The 18,547-nt window shown below is 49.3% G+C and overlaps 1 protein-coding gene across 1 annotated transcript; it reads right to left on the bottom strand.

The window, feature by feature from the left end:
* Positions 1-13,228: 13,228 nt before the first annotated feature.
* Positions 13,229-16,080, bottom strand: LOC105051057 (GDSL esterase/lipase At5g55050). Its single transcript, XM_010931336.4, has 5 exons — positions 15,768-16,080; positions 14,294-14,424; positions 13,957-14,193; positions 13,598-13,847; positions 13,229-13,514 (listed from the first exon to the last, which is right to left on the bottom strand). The coding sequence occupies exons 1-5, from the start codon at positions 16,033-16,035 to the stop codon at positions 13,294-13,296; spliced, it is 1,107 nt and encodes a 368-aa protein (XP_010929638.1). The 5' UTR covers positions 16,036-16,080; the 3' UTR covers positions 13,229-13,293.
* Positions 16,081-18,547: the final 2,467 nt, after the last annotated feature.

Raw genomic sequence — 18,547 nt, 5'->3', positions numbered from 1 at the left:
TACAAAAATATTCTTAAAATTAAAGATAAATTATATTTAAATTTAATAATTTGAAAAAAATCTATATTTAACTTTATGATCAGATTTATTTTATTTAAAATTTTAATCCAAATAAAACTAATCATTAATCTTAAATAGGACCTAACTACTATGTCAGAAAAAATAAAAAATAAAAATGACTAAAATAATTTTAAATAATATAATAGATATCTAAAGATATAAGAAAATATATATATCCTCCTCATTCAAGGATAATTTCAACTTTGATATGAGGTAAATGATCCCACTATATCGTTTATTTAACTAGATGTAAATATAAATTTTATAAATTATTAGATGTAAATATAATAAATATAAATCTCAAAAAAGATTTTGTAATTTATTCATAACATTAAATTATGAAGTCGTACGATAACTTTCATTTTTGTTTATTGTTTGCTTAGTTCACCCTCAAAATCCAATGGAAATAAAATTGCTCATCTTTTTTGGGCAAACAAATAAGTCAATTAATATTACAATAACCATTATTTATTCAAAGTTGTATGTAATAGCAAGTTTAGTTTTCAAGGGGATAGAGATATCGATAGGATTGTATTTATACACTAGTAATAAGCTAGCTTGGTGTGAAAATGCAAGGGAGAAATACTACATCTTTTTTATGTATACTTTTACATATCTGATTACTTTTTATGTATACCCCTTCAAATAACTTTCTCAAAAAAAATCCCTTCAAGTAAAAATTTCGCTATATTTGTTTGAGGTCTAAGGTTCACATTCACATGGCAGCATATATATTTTATTTCTCAAATTTTTCAAACTTCTATTTCAATTTCAAGTTCTTTCTCTTACAAGTAAAAAAAAAAAATATCGCAATTCATCCTCCATCAATTTATTAGGGAGAATCTAATTAATAAATCAAGCCTTTTGCATCATGATAGGATAAGAATTTAATATAAATTTACAAGATCATGGGCCAGATCTAAGCATTTTACGATTCTAAATTTTGGATCATTACTAGTTGTGTCCAACATTCTGCTTATTTCTGCTACATAAAACGCTAGAGAAATTTTTTGTACCCCATCTCCAATGAAGAAAAAATATACCGCTTCACCGAATTGAACCACATAGTGCAATTAATAAAGAGGCATGCATTTAATACCACTTAAATTTTTTTAATTTTTTTTTAATCAAAATGTTCTTTCCCTCCTTATACTCCATTTTACTCTGTTGCATCTTAAAATATTATGACATCCTATAAATAATTATCAAAATATCATAAAATTTGATATATATAATAATAATATAATATTTTATTATATTCTATGATATCTCGTTACATCTTGTAAGTAATTATCAGAATATCATAAAAATTAATAAAATATTATAATAATATTATGACATTATGTTGCATCTTATGACATTTTGCTGCATCCTATAAATAATTATCAGGATGTGATAAATACTAACAAAACATCATGATAATATTAAATAATTATCAGAATGTCAAAAATACTAATCGGATATCATAATAATATTATGACATTTTATTGCATTTTGCAAACAATCATCGAGATATTATAAAAACTAACAAGATATCATATTATGATGACATCTAGTTGCATCATGTAAATAATTATCGAAATATTATAAAAACTAACAAGACATCTTTTGCATCCCATGACATTCTATTGCATCCAATGGAAAAGCAAAAGAATGCCATAGCATTATCTGGGATGTCATAGAATTCAATAAGGAAAAGCATTTTGATCAAAAAAAATTAAAAAAAAAATTAAACTGTATTAAATATCTGTTTCCTTATTAATTATATTAGACGATGCAATCCGATAAAATGATATATTTTTTCTCCACCGAATGTGGTGCACAAAAAATTACTCATACCGCTAGCTTCCTTATACAAGCACAAAAAATTACTCACACTAGTCCAATTTTTTCTCCCTTCATTTCTGTCACTAAAATCATGCTCAAAAACATGTGCCACAAATTGGTTTATTAAATCGAACTTGTTGAACATTACATGAACTATCGACAACTTCAACCTTGTCTTCTTCATGTGACGTTTCTGTTTGTTGTGGCCAATCTCCTCGTCGTCTGGTCGCCGGGAACGAGCGCCTGCAAAAAGAAAGTCCACACTGATCGGAGGCGGCTCCGACGGAGACCCTCCGACGGTCAAGTCAGAGAGGTGACTGGGCAACAGTAAAATGAAGACAGAGAGCTCAATCGAGAGAGAGTGAGAAAGGGAGCAAGCCTGTTGTTTTTCAAGGCCCTGTAGCACTGTAGCCTTCCCCGATATATATAGTGGAGCGTAGTATGGCACCGTCATTAATGGCGCAGATAATTGAGAAATTGTCAACTCGCCGTAGACCGTTAGAGTCGTCGTGAAAGTGTCACATCGCCGTGGGGCTGTCAAATCACTAGGGTTGACAATGCCCTAGGTGGGATAATGCCCTTAGGCGGCAGTGCCGCATGCTGCTGTCAGGGCTGACAGTCTCTGGCAGCTGTACGGCGATCGGAGGAGTCAACCGACCCTAGGTCGGTGGCCAGCTGTGTGGCGTCGGGTGGAGACTCGGGCCCCTTCGACGGTCAGTCGGATATGTTGCGAGAGTCGGCCATCAGACTCCTGGTTCAGTCGGTAGAGAGCCGTTAATCGGTCGGTAATGGCGTCCGACGATCGATCGATCGGTCGGTCGGTCGGGTATGCCCGATTATAAGCCGGCGTGAGCAGGGTCGGTCGGTATTCCCCAACAGTTGCCCCCCTCCACTCCTGAGTCAGACGGTGCGCTGGCCGATGCCTTCGTTTGGGCAGCAACGCCGGGCGAAAAGGAGTGGATTCACCGTGTGCCAAATTTCGACCGTACCGCGGGTTGATACGATGTCAGGCGTCTCATGAATGCCGAGCGATTCGCTGGTGTCAGGTGTCCAGTCGGTGTCAGATGTCCCGTCCTGTCGGCATCAGGTGTCACATCGACGTCGGACGTTTCGGTGTCGGGCGATCGGGTGCCGGACGATTTGGTGTCAGGCGATCGGGTGCCGGACGATTTGGTGTCAGGCGATCGGGTGCCGGACGATTCGATGTCAGGCGATCGGGTGTCCGACGCTTTTTGGGGAACGCAAACCGCCGCCCAGCGCCGGTTCTGGGAGCGTGGGGCGCTGTCAGGCGTCCCATTGGGAACGCGAATCACCGTGGGCGATTTAACTCGGAACCGCGGCCCTTTCGCCACGTGTCGGAGGTTGTTGGGCCAGAGTCCTCCGCATTAAATGAAGGCGGTGCGGCCTTCCCGGGATGGGCGCGCCGAACCATCGGGCCGAAGGGAGGGCCCGGATGCCGCCACTTGTCGCCCATCCGGGGGATCTCGGTCGGCGCGGGGTCATTCTGGCCATTGAACAGCCCTATATATATAGGACCACTTGTGCTTGAAGCCCCATTCTTGACGATTTGCTGCAGAGACTCTGCCCAAGTGATTCTTCCATCGTCGCCAGTGGCTGCCCCTTCTCCCACTCTCGCAAGGGTCCACCCGGGGTTCGTGCTTCCTTCCCGTTTTGCCGTAGTTTTCCTTTTAATCTCCTTTCTTCCTTCTCCTTCTTCTTTGTTCTCGCCTTTCTCTTGGTTCTGGTGCGATGGCCGGAAACTCATCTCGGGGGGATCGATCGGGAAACCCGACCGATGACCCTCGATCGGCTCCGAAAGTTGAGGTTTCCTCGCTTTCGAGGCCGAACGTTGATCGGCTTCGGGATCAGTATCGTATCCCGGAGCAGTTCCAACTTTCCGCCCCCGGGGTCGGTGGTCAGGTTAACAACCCTCCGTCGGGCCAGGTGGTGCTGTACGTCGAAGATCTTTGCATGGGTCTTCGGCTTCCGATTCCGAAGTTCGTCCGGAATCTGTTGGATTATTACGGACTTTGTCCGGTGCAACTGGCGCCGAACTCTGTCCGGCTAATAATCAGCTTCGCCTTGTTGTGTCAGCTTCTGCCGACCAACTCTCGTATCTCTCTCTTCCGGGCATTTTTTATCCTCCGACCCCATCCTAAGGCCTGAGGGTGGTGGCTCTTCAACCCCCGGAAGGGTCTTTCCTTCATCATTGGCCTTCCATCGTCCATCCACGGGTGGAAGAACCAGTTTTTCTTTGTTTCGTCTTCTTCTCCCTTGGGCTTCCCTTCTCACTGGGGCATGCCCCGAACCGAGGCGAACGAGAATAGTCGGGTGGAGGCAGACGATCGGGAGGACTTCCACCGACTCAAGGACATGTCGGTCCCGAAGCAGAGGGAGCTTGTTACCGAACAAGCCCTCTATGACGCTGGCTTGAGCTTGGTCCCCCGTCTAGGTATCGCCCGATCCATCGGTTGTCTTTTCATTTGGCCTTCGTTCTCGTGCCTATATTAATATTTCTGTCGGTATCGCAGGGACACCGCCGAGGATGAGGCCGACCGACACCGAAATTCGACAGTATGCGGCGAGGAAGAGGCCGGCATCAGGGGCCAGACCTTCGCGACCGTCGAAGAAACCCTCCACAGCGGCGCCGACCGTCGAGGCATCGGCGACCGACCAGTCGGAGCCGGTGATAGCACTCGCGGCTCCGACGGTGCAACCGGAGGAGCGACGGGCGGAGGAAGCGGCTGAAGGGACGTCGGCGGCTTCGCCGGCGGGTGTGGCGTCGGATACCGTTCGGAAATCCGAACACCATTCGACGGCATCTGTGGCTGCAACGGGGGGTGCCGCGTCGAACTCGAGCATCCCCTCCTTACCGGATCTGCTAGCTGGGGTGGCCGATCGGGGGAAAGCCCCGATGGACCCCGCTGACGATACAAGGTCGGGGAGTCGCACTGTGCCGCCCAGCGCTCAGTTCCCCGAAGGAGCGTCGGCGCTGGCCGACCATAACCTGGCCATAAGGCTGTGCCAGGGGATCCTCCTCCTAGCCGACGTGGAGGTGCTGAGGTCTCGGCAAGTGACCGAGATGCTATCTTCGTTTTACCCGACCATGGTCGGGGTAAGTTTTACTTCGCCTCCCTTTTCTTTAGTGTCTTCATTATTTCATTTTCCTGACGTAGTGCCCGTGTTCGCAGCTGATCTATATCATGTCCGAACTTGAAGCCGGGTACCGAAGGTTCAAGAACGTCCGGGCGGCTTGGAAGGACAGGGCGGCGGCGGCCGAAGCCGACCGAGCAATGCTGGTCGACCACCTGAAGCAGTCGACCGACCGGGAGGCGAAGTTGGTGGACGAGGTCTCTCGTCTCGGGTCCGAGCTCAAGTCGGCCCGAAAAGAAGCTAAACGCAAGGGTCGGACTGCGCACCGTCTGTGCGCGAGCGGGACGGCGTCGCCGCCGAACTCGAGGGCGAACGCGAGCAGCTTCGGGTCAGTCTGGAGAAGCTCGCCAAGGCTGAGAAGGACCTGTCGATCGCCCAGGCCGACGCCGACATAGCGAAGGCAGAGGCGGAGTCGGCAAAGGACTCTCTCGGTCGGGCGGAAGCGGAAGCAAGGTCGGCGAAGGAGTCGGCGAGTCGGGCGGTGGACGACTTTCGCGGCACCGATCAGTACCGAGAGGAGCTATTAGAGTCCGGCTTCGCGTCGTACCGAGTGGGGTACGAGGATGGTCGGGATGCGGTCCAAGCCCTGTACCCGGAGCTGGATCTCAGCAGCATCGTCCCGCCGGGAGTCGAGGACCAAGCCACGGAAGAGATGGCCGACCCGTCGTCGGGAGGTGTCGCTGTGGCGGGAGAGGCCGTCCAGGAACAGATTGCCGAAGGAGAGACGACCGTGACTCATGATCCGGCGCCGACCGCCAGTCCATCGCCGACCGACGACCCTGTTCCGGCCGTTGACCCAGTGCCGATCGCGGTGGACACGTCGGTCATCCCTGAGCTTCCGTCGGTCGAGGAGATTGACTCGGAAGGATGACCGTGGCCTCGTCCCCTTTTATCCTTTTTGTTTTTCTTAGAACACTTGTAACCGGGCTTCGGCCCGATTTTGTAAAGCTTATTTTGATCTTTAATGAAATCAAAGCCTTGGACTTAAACTTTTTTCCTTTGCCTATTTTTCTCTTTTTTCTCATGTGTTGTAGAATGCATCCGAACACGTGAGTCGCTTAACCATATAGATCGGTTAAGACGTTCGGCAACTCGTGCCGCCACGAAGGTAGAACAAGTCCCGACTTTGGATCGGCCTTCAATGGTCGAGGTCGTAAGTCGGGAGTCCTTCCCCCGGCCGTGAGTCAGGCGCGTTCGTTGAGTCGAAAGCTGACCGACCGCCGGATAAAGGTTTGGCAGTCAGGTCTCTTCCGACGCGTTCAGTCGAATGTCGTCCGGCGCATTCAGTTGGAGGAACGACGATAAGTCGGATCCCGATACCCTCGTGTCGGGTATTTATACTGTGCCTCATGATATACGGTGGTAAGCCGAATATCCTTCGACCGGCCGTAGCTCGGTCGGTAAGTCGCGAGGGCGGTCGCGTAGGCATTTCGCCTTTCTTTGGTTGGGGCTCAATCGGTAGGTTAGCCGATGGTCTGGCCTGAAAGTTCGATCGTAGAAGGAGTGTCAACTCCCGTCGTCGTGGATGGCCCTTGTGTGCGCCCGACCTGTCGTCGGCGGTCGGGCCGTCGGTTTGACGCGGATACCAAGTCCGAGTCGGGACGTCGGGACTCGACCTTCTTGGTAAGCGCCGATCGTCAGTCGAAGAGTTAAAACTCCAAAATTTCAAACTGGATTTGTATTCCGAATGAACAAGTACAAAGTTCATTGGTGATACAACTTCAGGTTGTCGGCGTTCCAAGTCTGGGGAATGGGTTTCCCTCCCAGAGTCTCCAGTCGGTAAGCCCTCGGACCATAGGTGTCTGCTACCATGTAGGGCCCTTCCCAGTTCGAAGCCAGCTTCCCTTGGTCCAGGGGCTTCGAGACCTCTGCCTTTCTCAGGACTAAGTCACCAGGCCTGAAAAGCTTTGGTCTGATCTTGGCGTTGTAATACCGGGCTACCTTCTGTTGGTATGAAGCCATGCGAAGTTGGGCCTCGTTCCGCAGTTCGGGAAGGAGGTCTAGGTCGGCCCTCCGACAATCAGAGTTGTCCGGCTCTCGATACCGCTCGACCCTGGTAGATGGTAGTCCAATCTCGAGTGGAATCATCGCCTCCGTCCTGTAGGCCAAACCGAAAGGCGACTCTCCGATCGGAACGCGGGGGGTCGTTCGGTAAGCCCACAGAACGGAGCCTAGCTCGTCGACCTATAGGCCTTTGGCTTCATTTAGTCGGGTTTTAAGTCCGTGTAGTATGGTCCGGTTGGTCACCTCGACTTCGCCGTTGGACTGTGGGTGTCCGACTGAAGTCAGTCGGTGCGTGATGTGAAACCTTGCGCAGAAATCTCTGAAGTTTTGGTTGTCGAATTGCCGCCCATTGTCGGTGATAATGGTATGCGGCAATCCGAACCTGAAGATGATGGATTTTTGGACGAAGTCCTCCATCTCCCATTCGGTAATCTGCGCCAGGGGCTCGGCCTCCACCCACTTGGTGAAGCAGTCAATGGCAACGACTATGAACTTTCTTTGATCCGATGCTGGAGGGAAAGGACCGAGAATGTCGACCCCCCACTGAGCGAAGGGCCATGGAGCGACAATAGGAGCGATTTGGCCAGCCGGTCGGTGCTGCATGTTGGCGTACTTCTGGCAAGGTTCGCACTTTCGGACCAACTCAGCCGCGTCTTTCCTCATGGTGGGCCAGTAGTAACCCTGTCGCAGAACTTTGTAGGCTAGGGATTTGCCCCCCAAGTGATTCCCGCAGATTCCTTCGTATACTTCTCAGAGAGCATAATCTGCGTCGGTCGATCCCAAATACCTGAGCAAGGGAAGAGAAAACGATCTTTTGTAGAGTCGGCCATCCATGATCACATATTGGGAGGCCGACCATCGGAGCCGTCGGGCCTCCGTGGGATCCTCAGGACTGATTCCGTCAGTCAGAAACCGAACAATCGAATCCATCCAGCTTGGCTCAGCTGTTAGTTGTAGCACCTCTTCGACCTGGTCGATACTCGCTTGCTCGAGGTTCTCTACGAACGTCCGGCCCAAAGAGTCGAAGGCCAAAGTCGCCAGTCTGGAGAGTGCGTCGGTCCGGGCGTTCTCCGACCTAGGGATGTGGAAAATTTCAAAATACTTGAGGCGCGTTACGAGATCCTTCACTTTCTGAAGATATTTGGCCATGGCCGGATCTCGCACCTCGAATTCACCTTTGACCTGCCCCACGATCAGCTGAGAATCGGAGAATGCCCGGAGGCTGTCGACGCCCAGTTCCCTCGCCATCCTCAAGCCGGCGATGAGTGCTTCGTACTCGACTTGATTATTGGAGGCTTTGAAGTCGAATCGAAGGGCGTGCTCGGTGACTACCCCATCCGAGTTGGTGAGCAGGAACCCAGCCCCGCTCCCTTGAGCGTTTGAAGCTCTGTCGATGTGCAGTACCCAGGTGGAGACCGAGTCTGGCTTGGAGACCGCGTCTCATCCCGGGTCCGCACCTTCCGACCCTTGATCGACCGTCGGGCATTCGGCGATGAAGTCGGCCAGGACCTGAGCCTTCAAGGAAGGTCGCGGTTGGTACTGTATGTCGAACTCACTGAGCTTCATCGTCCACTTCGCCAGTCGTCCCGACGTATCCGGTCGGCGCAATATCGCCCTAAGGGGCTGGTTGGTGAGAACCACAATAGCATGCGCCTGGAAGTATGGACGGAGTCATTGTGCGGAGATGGTTAGGACGAAAATCATCTTTTCCGTCTCCGAATATCGAGCTTCAGCGTCGCGGAGCACTTTGCTGGTATAGTAGATAGGCGATGGGTTCGGCTCTCGTTTTCTCGGACGAGCACCGAACTGACCACCTCAGAGGAGGTGGCCAAATAGAGATACAAGGTCTCCCCGACCTCCGGCTTCACAAGCAGTGGCGGGGAAGCCAAGTACTTCTTCAGATCTTCGAAGGCCCGTTGGCACTCATCCGACCAAGAAAAGCCCTTCGCCTGCCGCAGAGTTTTGAAAAACGGGAGGCACCTTTCAGCTGATCGAGAAATGAACCGGCTGAGAGCAACGATTTTTTCGTTCATCTGCTGGACCTCCTTCTTGGTGTTCGGATGACGCATGTCGATGATCGCCTTTATGTTCTCAGGGTTGGCCTCGATCCCTCGCTGAGAAATCAGGAATCCGAGAAACTTCTCTGAGGTCACCCCAAAAGCGCACTTAGTCGGATTCAGCTTCATTCGATGTTGTCGTAGAGTGCGGAAGGTCTCTTCGAGATCCTGAACATGATCCAGAATCTGCGCACTTTTCACCAGCATGTCGTCCACATATACTTTCATGTTGTGCCCGATCTGGTCTTTAAAGACCTTATTGACAAGTCGTTGGTAGGTGGCGCCGGCGTTCTTCAGCCCGAAGGGCATCACTCGATAACAGTAGAGGCCCTTGAGGGTCACGAAGGCAGTGTGCTCCTCGTCTTCGGGCACCATCCGGATCTGGTTGTATCCGACAAAGGCGTCCATGAAGCTGAGCAGTCGAAATCTGGACGTCGCATCCACCAGCTGGTCGATCTTTGAAAGTGGAAAACTATCTTTTGGACAGGCCCGATTCAGGTCGGTGTAGTCAATACAAATCCTCCACTTCCCGTTGGCTTTCTTGACCATGACGATATTGGCGAGCCAATCGGGATATGTGGCTTCTCTGATGAAGCCCGTCTCGAGCAGCTTGTCCACTTCTTCTTCGATGGCCTTCTGTCTTTCAGGAGCAAAAGACCTTTTCTTCTGCCTCACCGGCCTCATCGTTGGGTCGATGTTGAGTCGGTGGGTTATTATCTCTGGGGGGATGCCCGACATATCTGCTGCCGACCAAGCAAATATGTCAGCGTTGGCCGTTAGCAGCTCCGTCAACCGTCGCCGTTCTGGGTCGGGTAGTTGAGACCCGACCCATACCTTTCGATCGGGGTTTTCCGCAATCGGGATTGACACGAGTTGTTCGGCCGGCGAGCCCCGTTCTTCCTCCTCCCGTTGGTCTAGTTTGTCGATCGTCAGGGAGCCCCTCAACTCGTCGTTCTGAGCGGAGATCTGGAAGCATCGGCGAGCGAGCTGTTGGTCTCCGCGCATCTCTCCGACTCCGTTCCTGGTCGGAAACCGAATTAGGAGATGGTACGTCGAGACAATCGCCTTGAGGGCGTTAAGTCCGGATCTTCCAAGTATGGTATTGTAGGACGAAGGCACTTGGACAACCGCAAAAGTCAAATGAACCGTGCTTTGTCGTGGTTCGGTGCCGGCCGTCACGGGCAGGATAATTTCACCTTCCATCATGACGGCGTCCCTGGCAAAGCCTATCAAGGGCGTAGAGACCCTCTTGAGTCGGTCGGTTGACAGTTGCATCCGAGAGAAGGTCGAGTAAAACAAAATATTTGTCGAACTTCCATTATCTACAAAAATTATTTTTACATCATAGTTTGCTATTGTTGTCGAAACAACAACAGCGTCGTCGTGGGGAGTTTGGATGCCCCGAGCGTCTTCCTCTGTAAAAGTAATCACGTCGTTTGGGCGCAGCTTCTTCATGGGCTCCCCTTCAGCAGACGTCCCCGGGCCAAGTCGTTTGGAAATCATATTGATAACCCCGGCCGTCGGCTGATTGGTGGTCGCTTCCTCAGTTGGTGGGGGTCGTCGATCGACCACAGGTCGAGTCGGCGGGTTCCTCCGAAATTTATCGAGATACCCTCGACGGATGAGAGCTTCGATCTCATCCTTAAGCTGGATGCATTGCTCGGTATTGTGGCCGTGGCCCCGGTGGAATCGACAGTACTTCCGTCGGTCGAGGCCTTTTGCCTTCTGAGGCGGAGGCCGTCGCAGGTATTCTTCCCCCTCGATCTCCATCAAAATCTGCACACGGGAAGCGGAGAGAGGAGTGTAGGAGTCATACCTGGGGCGTGTCGGCCTTGGAGTATGCCGTCGGGGCGACTTTTGGTTTCGTCGCAGGGCGAGACCCGACCATCAGTCGGGGGCCTGCTGGATTCGGCGGGGTCCCGACCCTTCCTTCGCTTTTCTTTCGGACCCTTGAACTCGGTTGAGCGCCGGTCGGAGGCTCCTTCGTCCGCACGCATATACTTGTACGCGCGCTCCAGCAATTCGGCATAGGTGCGGGGGAGGGTCTTGTCCAGGGAGTAAGTGAATCGGGACGCCCTCAACCCCCATTTCATGGCTGAGATAGCCATGTCTTCGTTGAGGTCCCGGACCTCAAGTGTGGCCGTATTGAATCGCGCCACGAAGTGTCGGAGCGTCTCATTTTTTCCCTGTTTGAGGGAGAAAAGGCTGTCCGACGTTCGCGGCGGCTTCCGGCTGGTGCTGAAGTGAGCCATGAAAGAGTGCTCGAGCTGCCCAAAGGAGTGGATACTTTCCAATCGAAGATCGAAGTACCAGGCCCTGGTAGCCTTGCGGAGCGTGGCGGGGAAGCCGATGCAAAAGAGAGCATCGGTTGCCCCCTGAATCGTCATGAGAGCTTTATAGCTCTCCAGGTGGTCGATTGGGTCGGTGGAGCCGTCGTAGGGCTCCACGTGTGGCATCTTGAACCGACTAGGGATCGGTTCGTCGAGAATGAGTCGGGAAAGAGGTTGGGCGGTTTGGAAGTCGACGTCGTTCGAAGACTTCTACCCGTCCACCTGCAACTGTGCAAGCCGACGGTCAATTTTCTCGAACCTACGTTCGTAGTCGTCCGTCCGTCGATGCTGGGAGACCCCAGGAGTGGAGTCTCCAGAAGATTCCGAGAGGGAGGCAGACGGCGTTCGCGGTCACTTCTCCTTCCTCGCTCGCTCCAGCTGGGAGGGAGAGAGCTGCTGGGACTGATGGGCATCGCGCCGCGGCCGCCCCTCCTCCTCTCTGTGGGAGCGCTGTGGCAGGCGCTCCCGCGGAGAGGACGAAGGTCGACGCGGGCGCCAGTGGCTGCTCCTGGAGGGCATCGGACGTGCCGCCGGTTGCCCGACCGGTTGTTGCTGGAGGCTTTTGACCGCGTCCATCAGCACGGTCATCTGCCGCACGATTGCCGCGATCTGCGCCTCCGTGGTCACCGCGGGGTGCGGAGAGCTGGGTTATGCCGCGGAGGGTGGCGGAGGGGCCTCTTCCCGGCGGGAAGAGCGCCTCGCCGACCCGGTGACTCTCGATCGTTGAGCTCTTGTCTTTGTCATTAGTATCTACTGCTTGTGCCAGCCCCCCTACCTGGCGCGCCAATCTGTTGCGGCCAATCCCCTCGTCGCCTGGTCGCCGGGAACGAGCGCCTGCAAAAAGAAAGTCCACACTGATCGGAGGCGGCTCTGGCGGAGACCCTCCGACGGTCAAGTCAGAGAGGTGACTGGGCAACAGTAAAATGAAGACAGAGAGCTCAATCGAGAGAGAGTGAGAAAGGGAGCAAGCCTGTTGTTTTCCAAGGTCCTGTAGCACTGTAGCCTTCCCCGATATATATAGTGGAGCATAGTATGACGCCGTCATTAATGGCGCAGACAATTGAGGAATTGTCAACTCGCCGTAGACCGTCAGAATCGTCGTGAAAGTGTCACATCGCCGTGGGGCTGTCAAATCACTAGGGTTGACAATGCCCTAGGTGGGATAATGCCCTTAGGCGGCAGTGCCGCATGCTGCTGTCAGGGCTGACAGTCTCTTGCAGCTGTACGGCGATCGGAGGAGTCGACCGACTCTAGGTCGGTGGCCAGTTGTGTGGCGTCAGGTGGAGACTCGGGCCCTTTCGACGGTCAGTCGGGTATGTTGCGAGAGTCGGCCATCAGACTTCCTGGTTCAGTCGGTAGAGAGCCGTTAATCGGCCGGTAATAACGTCCGGCGATCGATCGGTCGGCCGGTCGGTCGGATATGCCCGATTATAAGCCGGCGTGAGCGGAGTCGGTCGATATTCCCCAATACTGTTCATATTGCCGCTCACTTGACATTTAACAGCCACATATTTGCATGTTTCAACACTTTCTTCATGGAGTCTCTACAAAATTATTGACGGGCTTAATCCTTGAGCAAACAATCATTAATTTTTCTCCCAAATAATATTTTGTGGGCATAAACGTTAAGATGTTTTGGGGATTGAGAAGCTGATACAGAAAATTATATATATGGTTCGTAAGAATGGATTTTTTTTTTTTTTTTTTTTGAACGTTTTCTAAACTGTTGTCACTTTCAACCGGGCCTTCTTCATGTAACATTTCCCTTCATCTCGGTCACAATTTGACAAAGTTACATAATTGAATGGACTCTAATCTTTCTTTAATTACGTAGTCTTTACATATTTATAATGGGCTTAAGCTCAGAGAGCACTCAACTGCCTTATATTCATCGGGTACACGAAGGGCTGTGCTCCATCAAAAGCAGTGTTTACAAGCATTCCGGCAGTGGTCTCCGTGGGATGGTAGAAATCCCAAAAAATATGGTCCTTTCTATTGGAGCAGTAGGTAGAAATTGGAATGCAAGCAATCTTGGCATTCAAATCACCCAAGCCACAGCATGCAGCCTTGACCTCAGCGAATCCTATGACCAAACAGCAGAAGGGGTCAGAGTTGTCAAGGACTTGTCACAGGCCAGACTGTTAACAAGCTTGTAAGTTTTCATACCATAGCTAGCTGGCTTCTGAATGTACAGGAGCAATGCACTGGAGGTATCGAAGAAAGAGTAACTCATGTCACCAAGTTGTGATTTTAGTTCCTGCAGCATAGAAGTAGCTCCTTTGTTGTACAGAACCGAGAGGTAATTTGCTTCCACATTGCAGTCTCCTGTCTTGTTCTGATGCCTTAGTGATGGGCAGCAACCAATAGGCCCCGTGCCTATGAACGCAAACTTACGAGCACCAAGGTTGTAGATCCTCTGCGACAAGGAGTGACATAAATTAATGGATGCAAACCTGAGCAACAAGCCTTAGATTATAGCCATCAAACTAGACTCTGTGATCTGTTTGTGTTTTGAACTATGGTACCTTTAGCTGGCCTTGCAGCGATGAAATCAAGGAATCAACAAATTGTTGAGGAGTGCTCTTGAGGTTTTTGCTAGAGCTGGACTTGACGTAATTGAGCATATCATTGCTTCCAATGATGACGGCAAAGATAGACTTGGATAGGTGTTCTTGAGCTTGAGCACTCCCCAGCTGCTGAACCAGAGTTCCATATACAGTGGAGTAGTAGTCTATCTGTTTGTTAAGTGTCAGACATTGGCCCTGGGACAAAGATTTTGTTCATTTGAGCAAGTGATTAGCATTCAAAAAACTCCGTTGTATTAGACTGGAATGAATGTGCTGCATCCATGTCAAAGCTTACTGAGTTTGTGGAGTCCAGGATTCCAGCGCCTCCGGAGGCAAAGCTGACACCATTCATAAAAACATCGGTTTTGTTGGAGTTGGAGGGTATGGAGAGGTAAGGTGGGGAGGATGGTACACCAAGCTTCTCAGCTGCCACATAAAAGATGCAAATTTTAATGGAACGCAGTAAGAGAACTCATAGAGGCTAAAATAGAAACTTCTTTGGACCGAGAAGTTTAATGTTACGATTTTTTTTTTCTGGCCTGTCTTCTTCCTCTTTGATTTCTTTGGTGGTTACGTTATAAATGGGTAGAGATCTGAGGATAATTGCGAACAAAGAATTGATTAGAATTGTCAATGGGCCAGGCCTTATCAGAGAAAAAAACATCCAATAAGTCTGATCCAGTGACTTGGCCCAAAAATCTCCACCTCACGGTTACCGCTACGCAGTGGACCGCTGCAAGTTGGGACCCTTCGACTCAATCTAGTAAAATCCAGTCGTGTCCGCCATTACGTTTGACTTAGGCCGTCCTTGTCCATATAAAACCGTGAGCCGAATCAGAGAGAGTTATTGGTCCGTGGGAAAAATATGGACTCTTTGACTGGGGGTTAGAAAGCTGTACTTCTTCAATAATTCCAAGCATTTAACTCTAGTGAGTCAGAGCTTCCGGACATCCTGCAACTTGTTAGACACGGTTGGGTTACATCAACTCATAAATTCCTAACATCTGAGCCAATGGATCTGACAATAATTATAGCTCTGCCCGGTGGCCGAAACCGGAGGGAAGGGTGCGGTTGGGTTACGTATTTAAGGGCCCATAGCTCAGTCTATAAAGCAAACACACCAACCGAGCTAATCTTACGAAACCAGATAAGGATATTGAGTAAATACAAGTTAATATTGGAATTTGATAATTTTGCAATTACTCAAACCTGGCCCACATTGATAGGCGTTACCCCAGCCCGAACCAGAAGATTTAAGTCAGGTCAGAATTAAACTGGCCCAGCCAACTGGAACTCTCCAATGAACACTGCTTCCCAGCAAGTCATCCACACTTGAGTTGGTTCATTGGTTCAAGTAGATATTGTTCTATCGAGGAGGTGAGTCAGCTACTTGTTTATTTCAAATAGACGAAGATTTTTATAAATGTATACCCTCTAAATATGTAAAATTACATAAATACCATGCATATTTTATAAATTTTAATTCAAGTAGACCTGGTGCTATCAAGAAGGTGAGCCAGCCACTAAATTGTCTCAAAATAGGAAAATACTCCGACACGGCAGTGAAATACTCAATCAAAGACTCTTATCTCATGAATCACACCAATCCTCTCAGACCATTTGGCATCAAAAACAAATTAGGTAACTACCACTCAACTCCTTATGCCTGGTTCCACCCAAATAATCTACTCACATTGAGATAGTAAAGAGAAGATTCACGAGTAGCTCAGTGACCAAACAATGAGGGGGGAAGTGGAGGAGATCCATACCAAGGAAGTCAGCGGAGTTCTTGCCGTTGCTGAACCGGCCGGTGGCCTTGTGGCCGGGGTAGTCGATGCCGTTGTGGGGGAAGTCGGCCTTGAGAAGAGTCTCCAGATGGTTGTTGTTCCCCACGTCCGCCAGCGAGTCCCCGAACACATACATTGCCGGAACCATACCCTCTCCGTAGCAACAATTATAACCCATCAAATGGAACCCCCACCAGCCCAACAATAATACAAAGGACACCACCCCACGAGAGGAAAATAGAGAAGCCATCGAAGACCAATAAAGTAAGGAGAGCCAATAGAAGGACTGAAGAGGGGGAGGAGGGGGGAGAGTGGGGTTATATAGAAGGTAAGAATCCTGATTAAACCTAAATCCTAATGCACTGAAGATAGCGTACGTACGTGGCTGCGTTGTGGGGCAGCAGCAGCAAATGGCCCAAATTAAACGCGGCGGGAGTGGGTCCCTCCCTCTGCTTCCCTTTCTGATTTCCAGTTCTGCATTCACACTTCGTTGTAGAAGAATGGTAGGCGTGAGGAAAGAAATGGAGAATCCAAACCTCTTATATATTCGTGGTGGCAGACACGTCCATATATAGAACTGTTTGCTTATTTTTGAAAAAGAAGAAAATAAATCCGTAGACTAAACTCATATCCTCACAATGTATATAAAACTTCTATCCAGAATTATAATACAGAGGGGAAGTTAATGACGGATCCTTCCTTGGATCTGACTCTAAAAAAAAAAAAAGAAAGAAAGAACAAAAAACTCTCTTTCAATCAGTTTTTTAACATCAAGTCCAAACTTGACGAAGTTATTTGAATGGCCGGTTCCTCTCGAACATGCAGGTTCATGGGGGGATCGGAAATTAGAGAACTGATTAACATATACTTTTCGTTATGTGCAAGTTCGTGGAGGGATGATCGTGTGTAGAAAACGACTTGGGGTGCCACTAATGTTGCACCATATGTCGCCATGTGACACGTACCCGAGTATCTCGCCAATCTGGTCTACGGGCCCATCTTATGTGGTGGCAGTGCATGAACGTGTCGGAAAAATAGGTAATTATATGAAGGTGTGAAAGGAGGACCCGTTGATGGTGTGATTAAGTGGAAATTTGTGTGGGAGATGCATGCTATTCTCGCCTATGGGCTGTGTTTTTTTTGTGTGATGTGGGTTGGATCTGGGGGGGGGTTCGAAGTGTAAACGAGGCTTCCGCACCGAGAGGTCTGAAGGCTGTTCTGTTGTTTCTGTGAGGGCATCACTTTCACGGTGGGTCTCTTGCGCCTTTATTATTGTAGAAATATTGGGGTCTGAGAAAGTGAAGGGGAGTGGGGAGGTTCTTCCAGCTTTATATGAGATTATGAAGGGATTATATCTTTTATATATTTTATTGAGAAAAGAACTGGTCACTAGGAACCAATCCGCATTTGTTCGATTATATTTTATTTTTATGGAAGCGCTCGTAAGAGCTCGGAGAGGATCTCGACCGACACTCAAAAGAAGAAAGAAAGGGTCGGTGTCCCAGTTGGCTCATGCGATGCTCATGCGTGCGAGCACGTTGGCTGGTTCCAGCAAGGGAGCATCTTATTCTCACCATAAAAGTACAGTAAAAGGTGGGAGGCTGGTGATGGAGATCTTTATCCATCATGATGTCCTAATAATAAAATTTGTACTCGGTGCTTTACCTGTACATCCGATGTCAAGCACCTTATCTCCAATTCGGTGATGCTAAAATTAGAACAATTACTGAGAGATATCTTATGGGTTCATCAAACACCTATGGAGACTAGAATGCAGCCCAATTATTTTTATTATTGTGCAATGACAATTTTTCTTTTTATATAAGTGGACGACCACACCATCCCGATGTAAGTATAATTTATAAAATCAAAATACAAAAAATTCTGTGGAACTGGCGAGCATGTCTCGTTCTGTCGCCAAATGACTTCCTTTGTATCGGGGGAATCAGTCTTTATCCATGTTCCGAATTTGGTCCCCAAAATCAGATCGTCGTACTTAACGATCCTCGGATCTTTTCCGGGCCACTTGCACTGCTCCCTCCACTGTGGACAGCAAGGCTATGAGAATTTAAGGGTTGGTGTGATCTCTTTGTGCGAAGTTAAAGGAAATGAGATAGTGCCTTTGCTGCTCAAGGAGGCTTTGGTTGATGGACTCCACTTTGTACCGATTTCATACATTCCCGACAAATTTGGGTGGGGGAAGGCTCCTCGTTATCATGTATCGGGGATGAGGAGGTTTATAAATGTTTAAGGAAAGATTCTGGGAGATCCTATTGGTACGGCTTGGGTGCGGAGGGTTGGTACTCAACTGAGGGTATCCCTCTTGCTTGGAAGTACTATGGAAATGCCGCCTCTGTCGCATCTTATTATACGAAAAAGGCATCCGGATTACCTCCTTTTTGTGCTTATTGTCCCGAGACCGAGGAGATTATTGATCACCTTTGACAGGTATTGAAAGCTGAAGCGCGAAGAGGCAAATCAGAATACAACGTGACTTTTGTGTGCTATAATGCTTATCATATCTGGATGGCTAGGAATGCTAGAGTATTTGACAGTATTGATCAGATTCTCCTAGTTGGCGTAATGAAGGCAAAATTCCAGGCATCGGAATTCATTTCAAAACACCAGAGGGATCCTCGACAACCTAAGAAATCTAGGAGTCTTGTTCAGCAGCTTCTGCATGCCCACAAATGTCCATCTTCACTTGGGAGACCCCATCTCCGATTTCAGGAGAATGACTCCATGGTCCGGTTTTGTATTGG

Source organism: Elaeis guineensis, chromosome 2 (genome assembly GCF_000442705.2).
Source record: "Elaeis guineensis isolate ETL-2024a chromosome 2, EG11, whole genome shotgun sequence".
Classification (NCBI taxonomy): domain Eukaryota; kingdom Viridiplantae; phylum Streptophyta; class Magnoliopsida; order Arecales; family Arecaceae; genus Elaeis; species Elaeis guineensis.
Note: the sequence above shows the minus strand (reverse complement) of the source record. Positions and strands in the feature narration are given on the sequence as shown.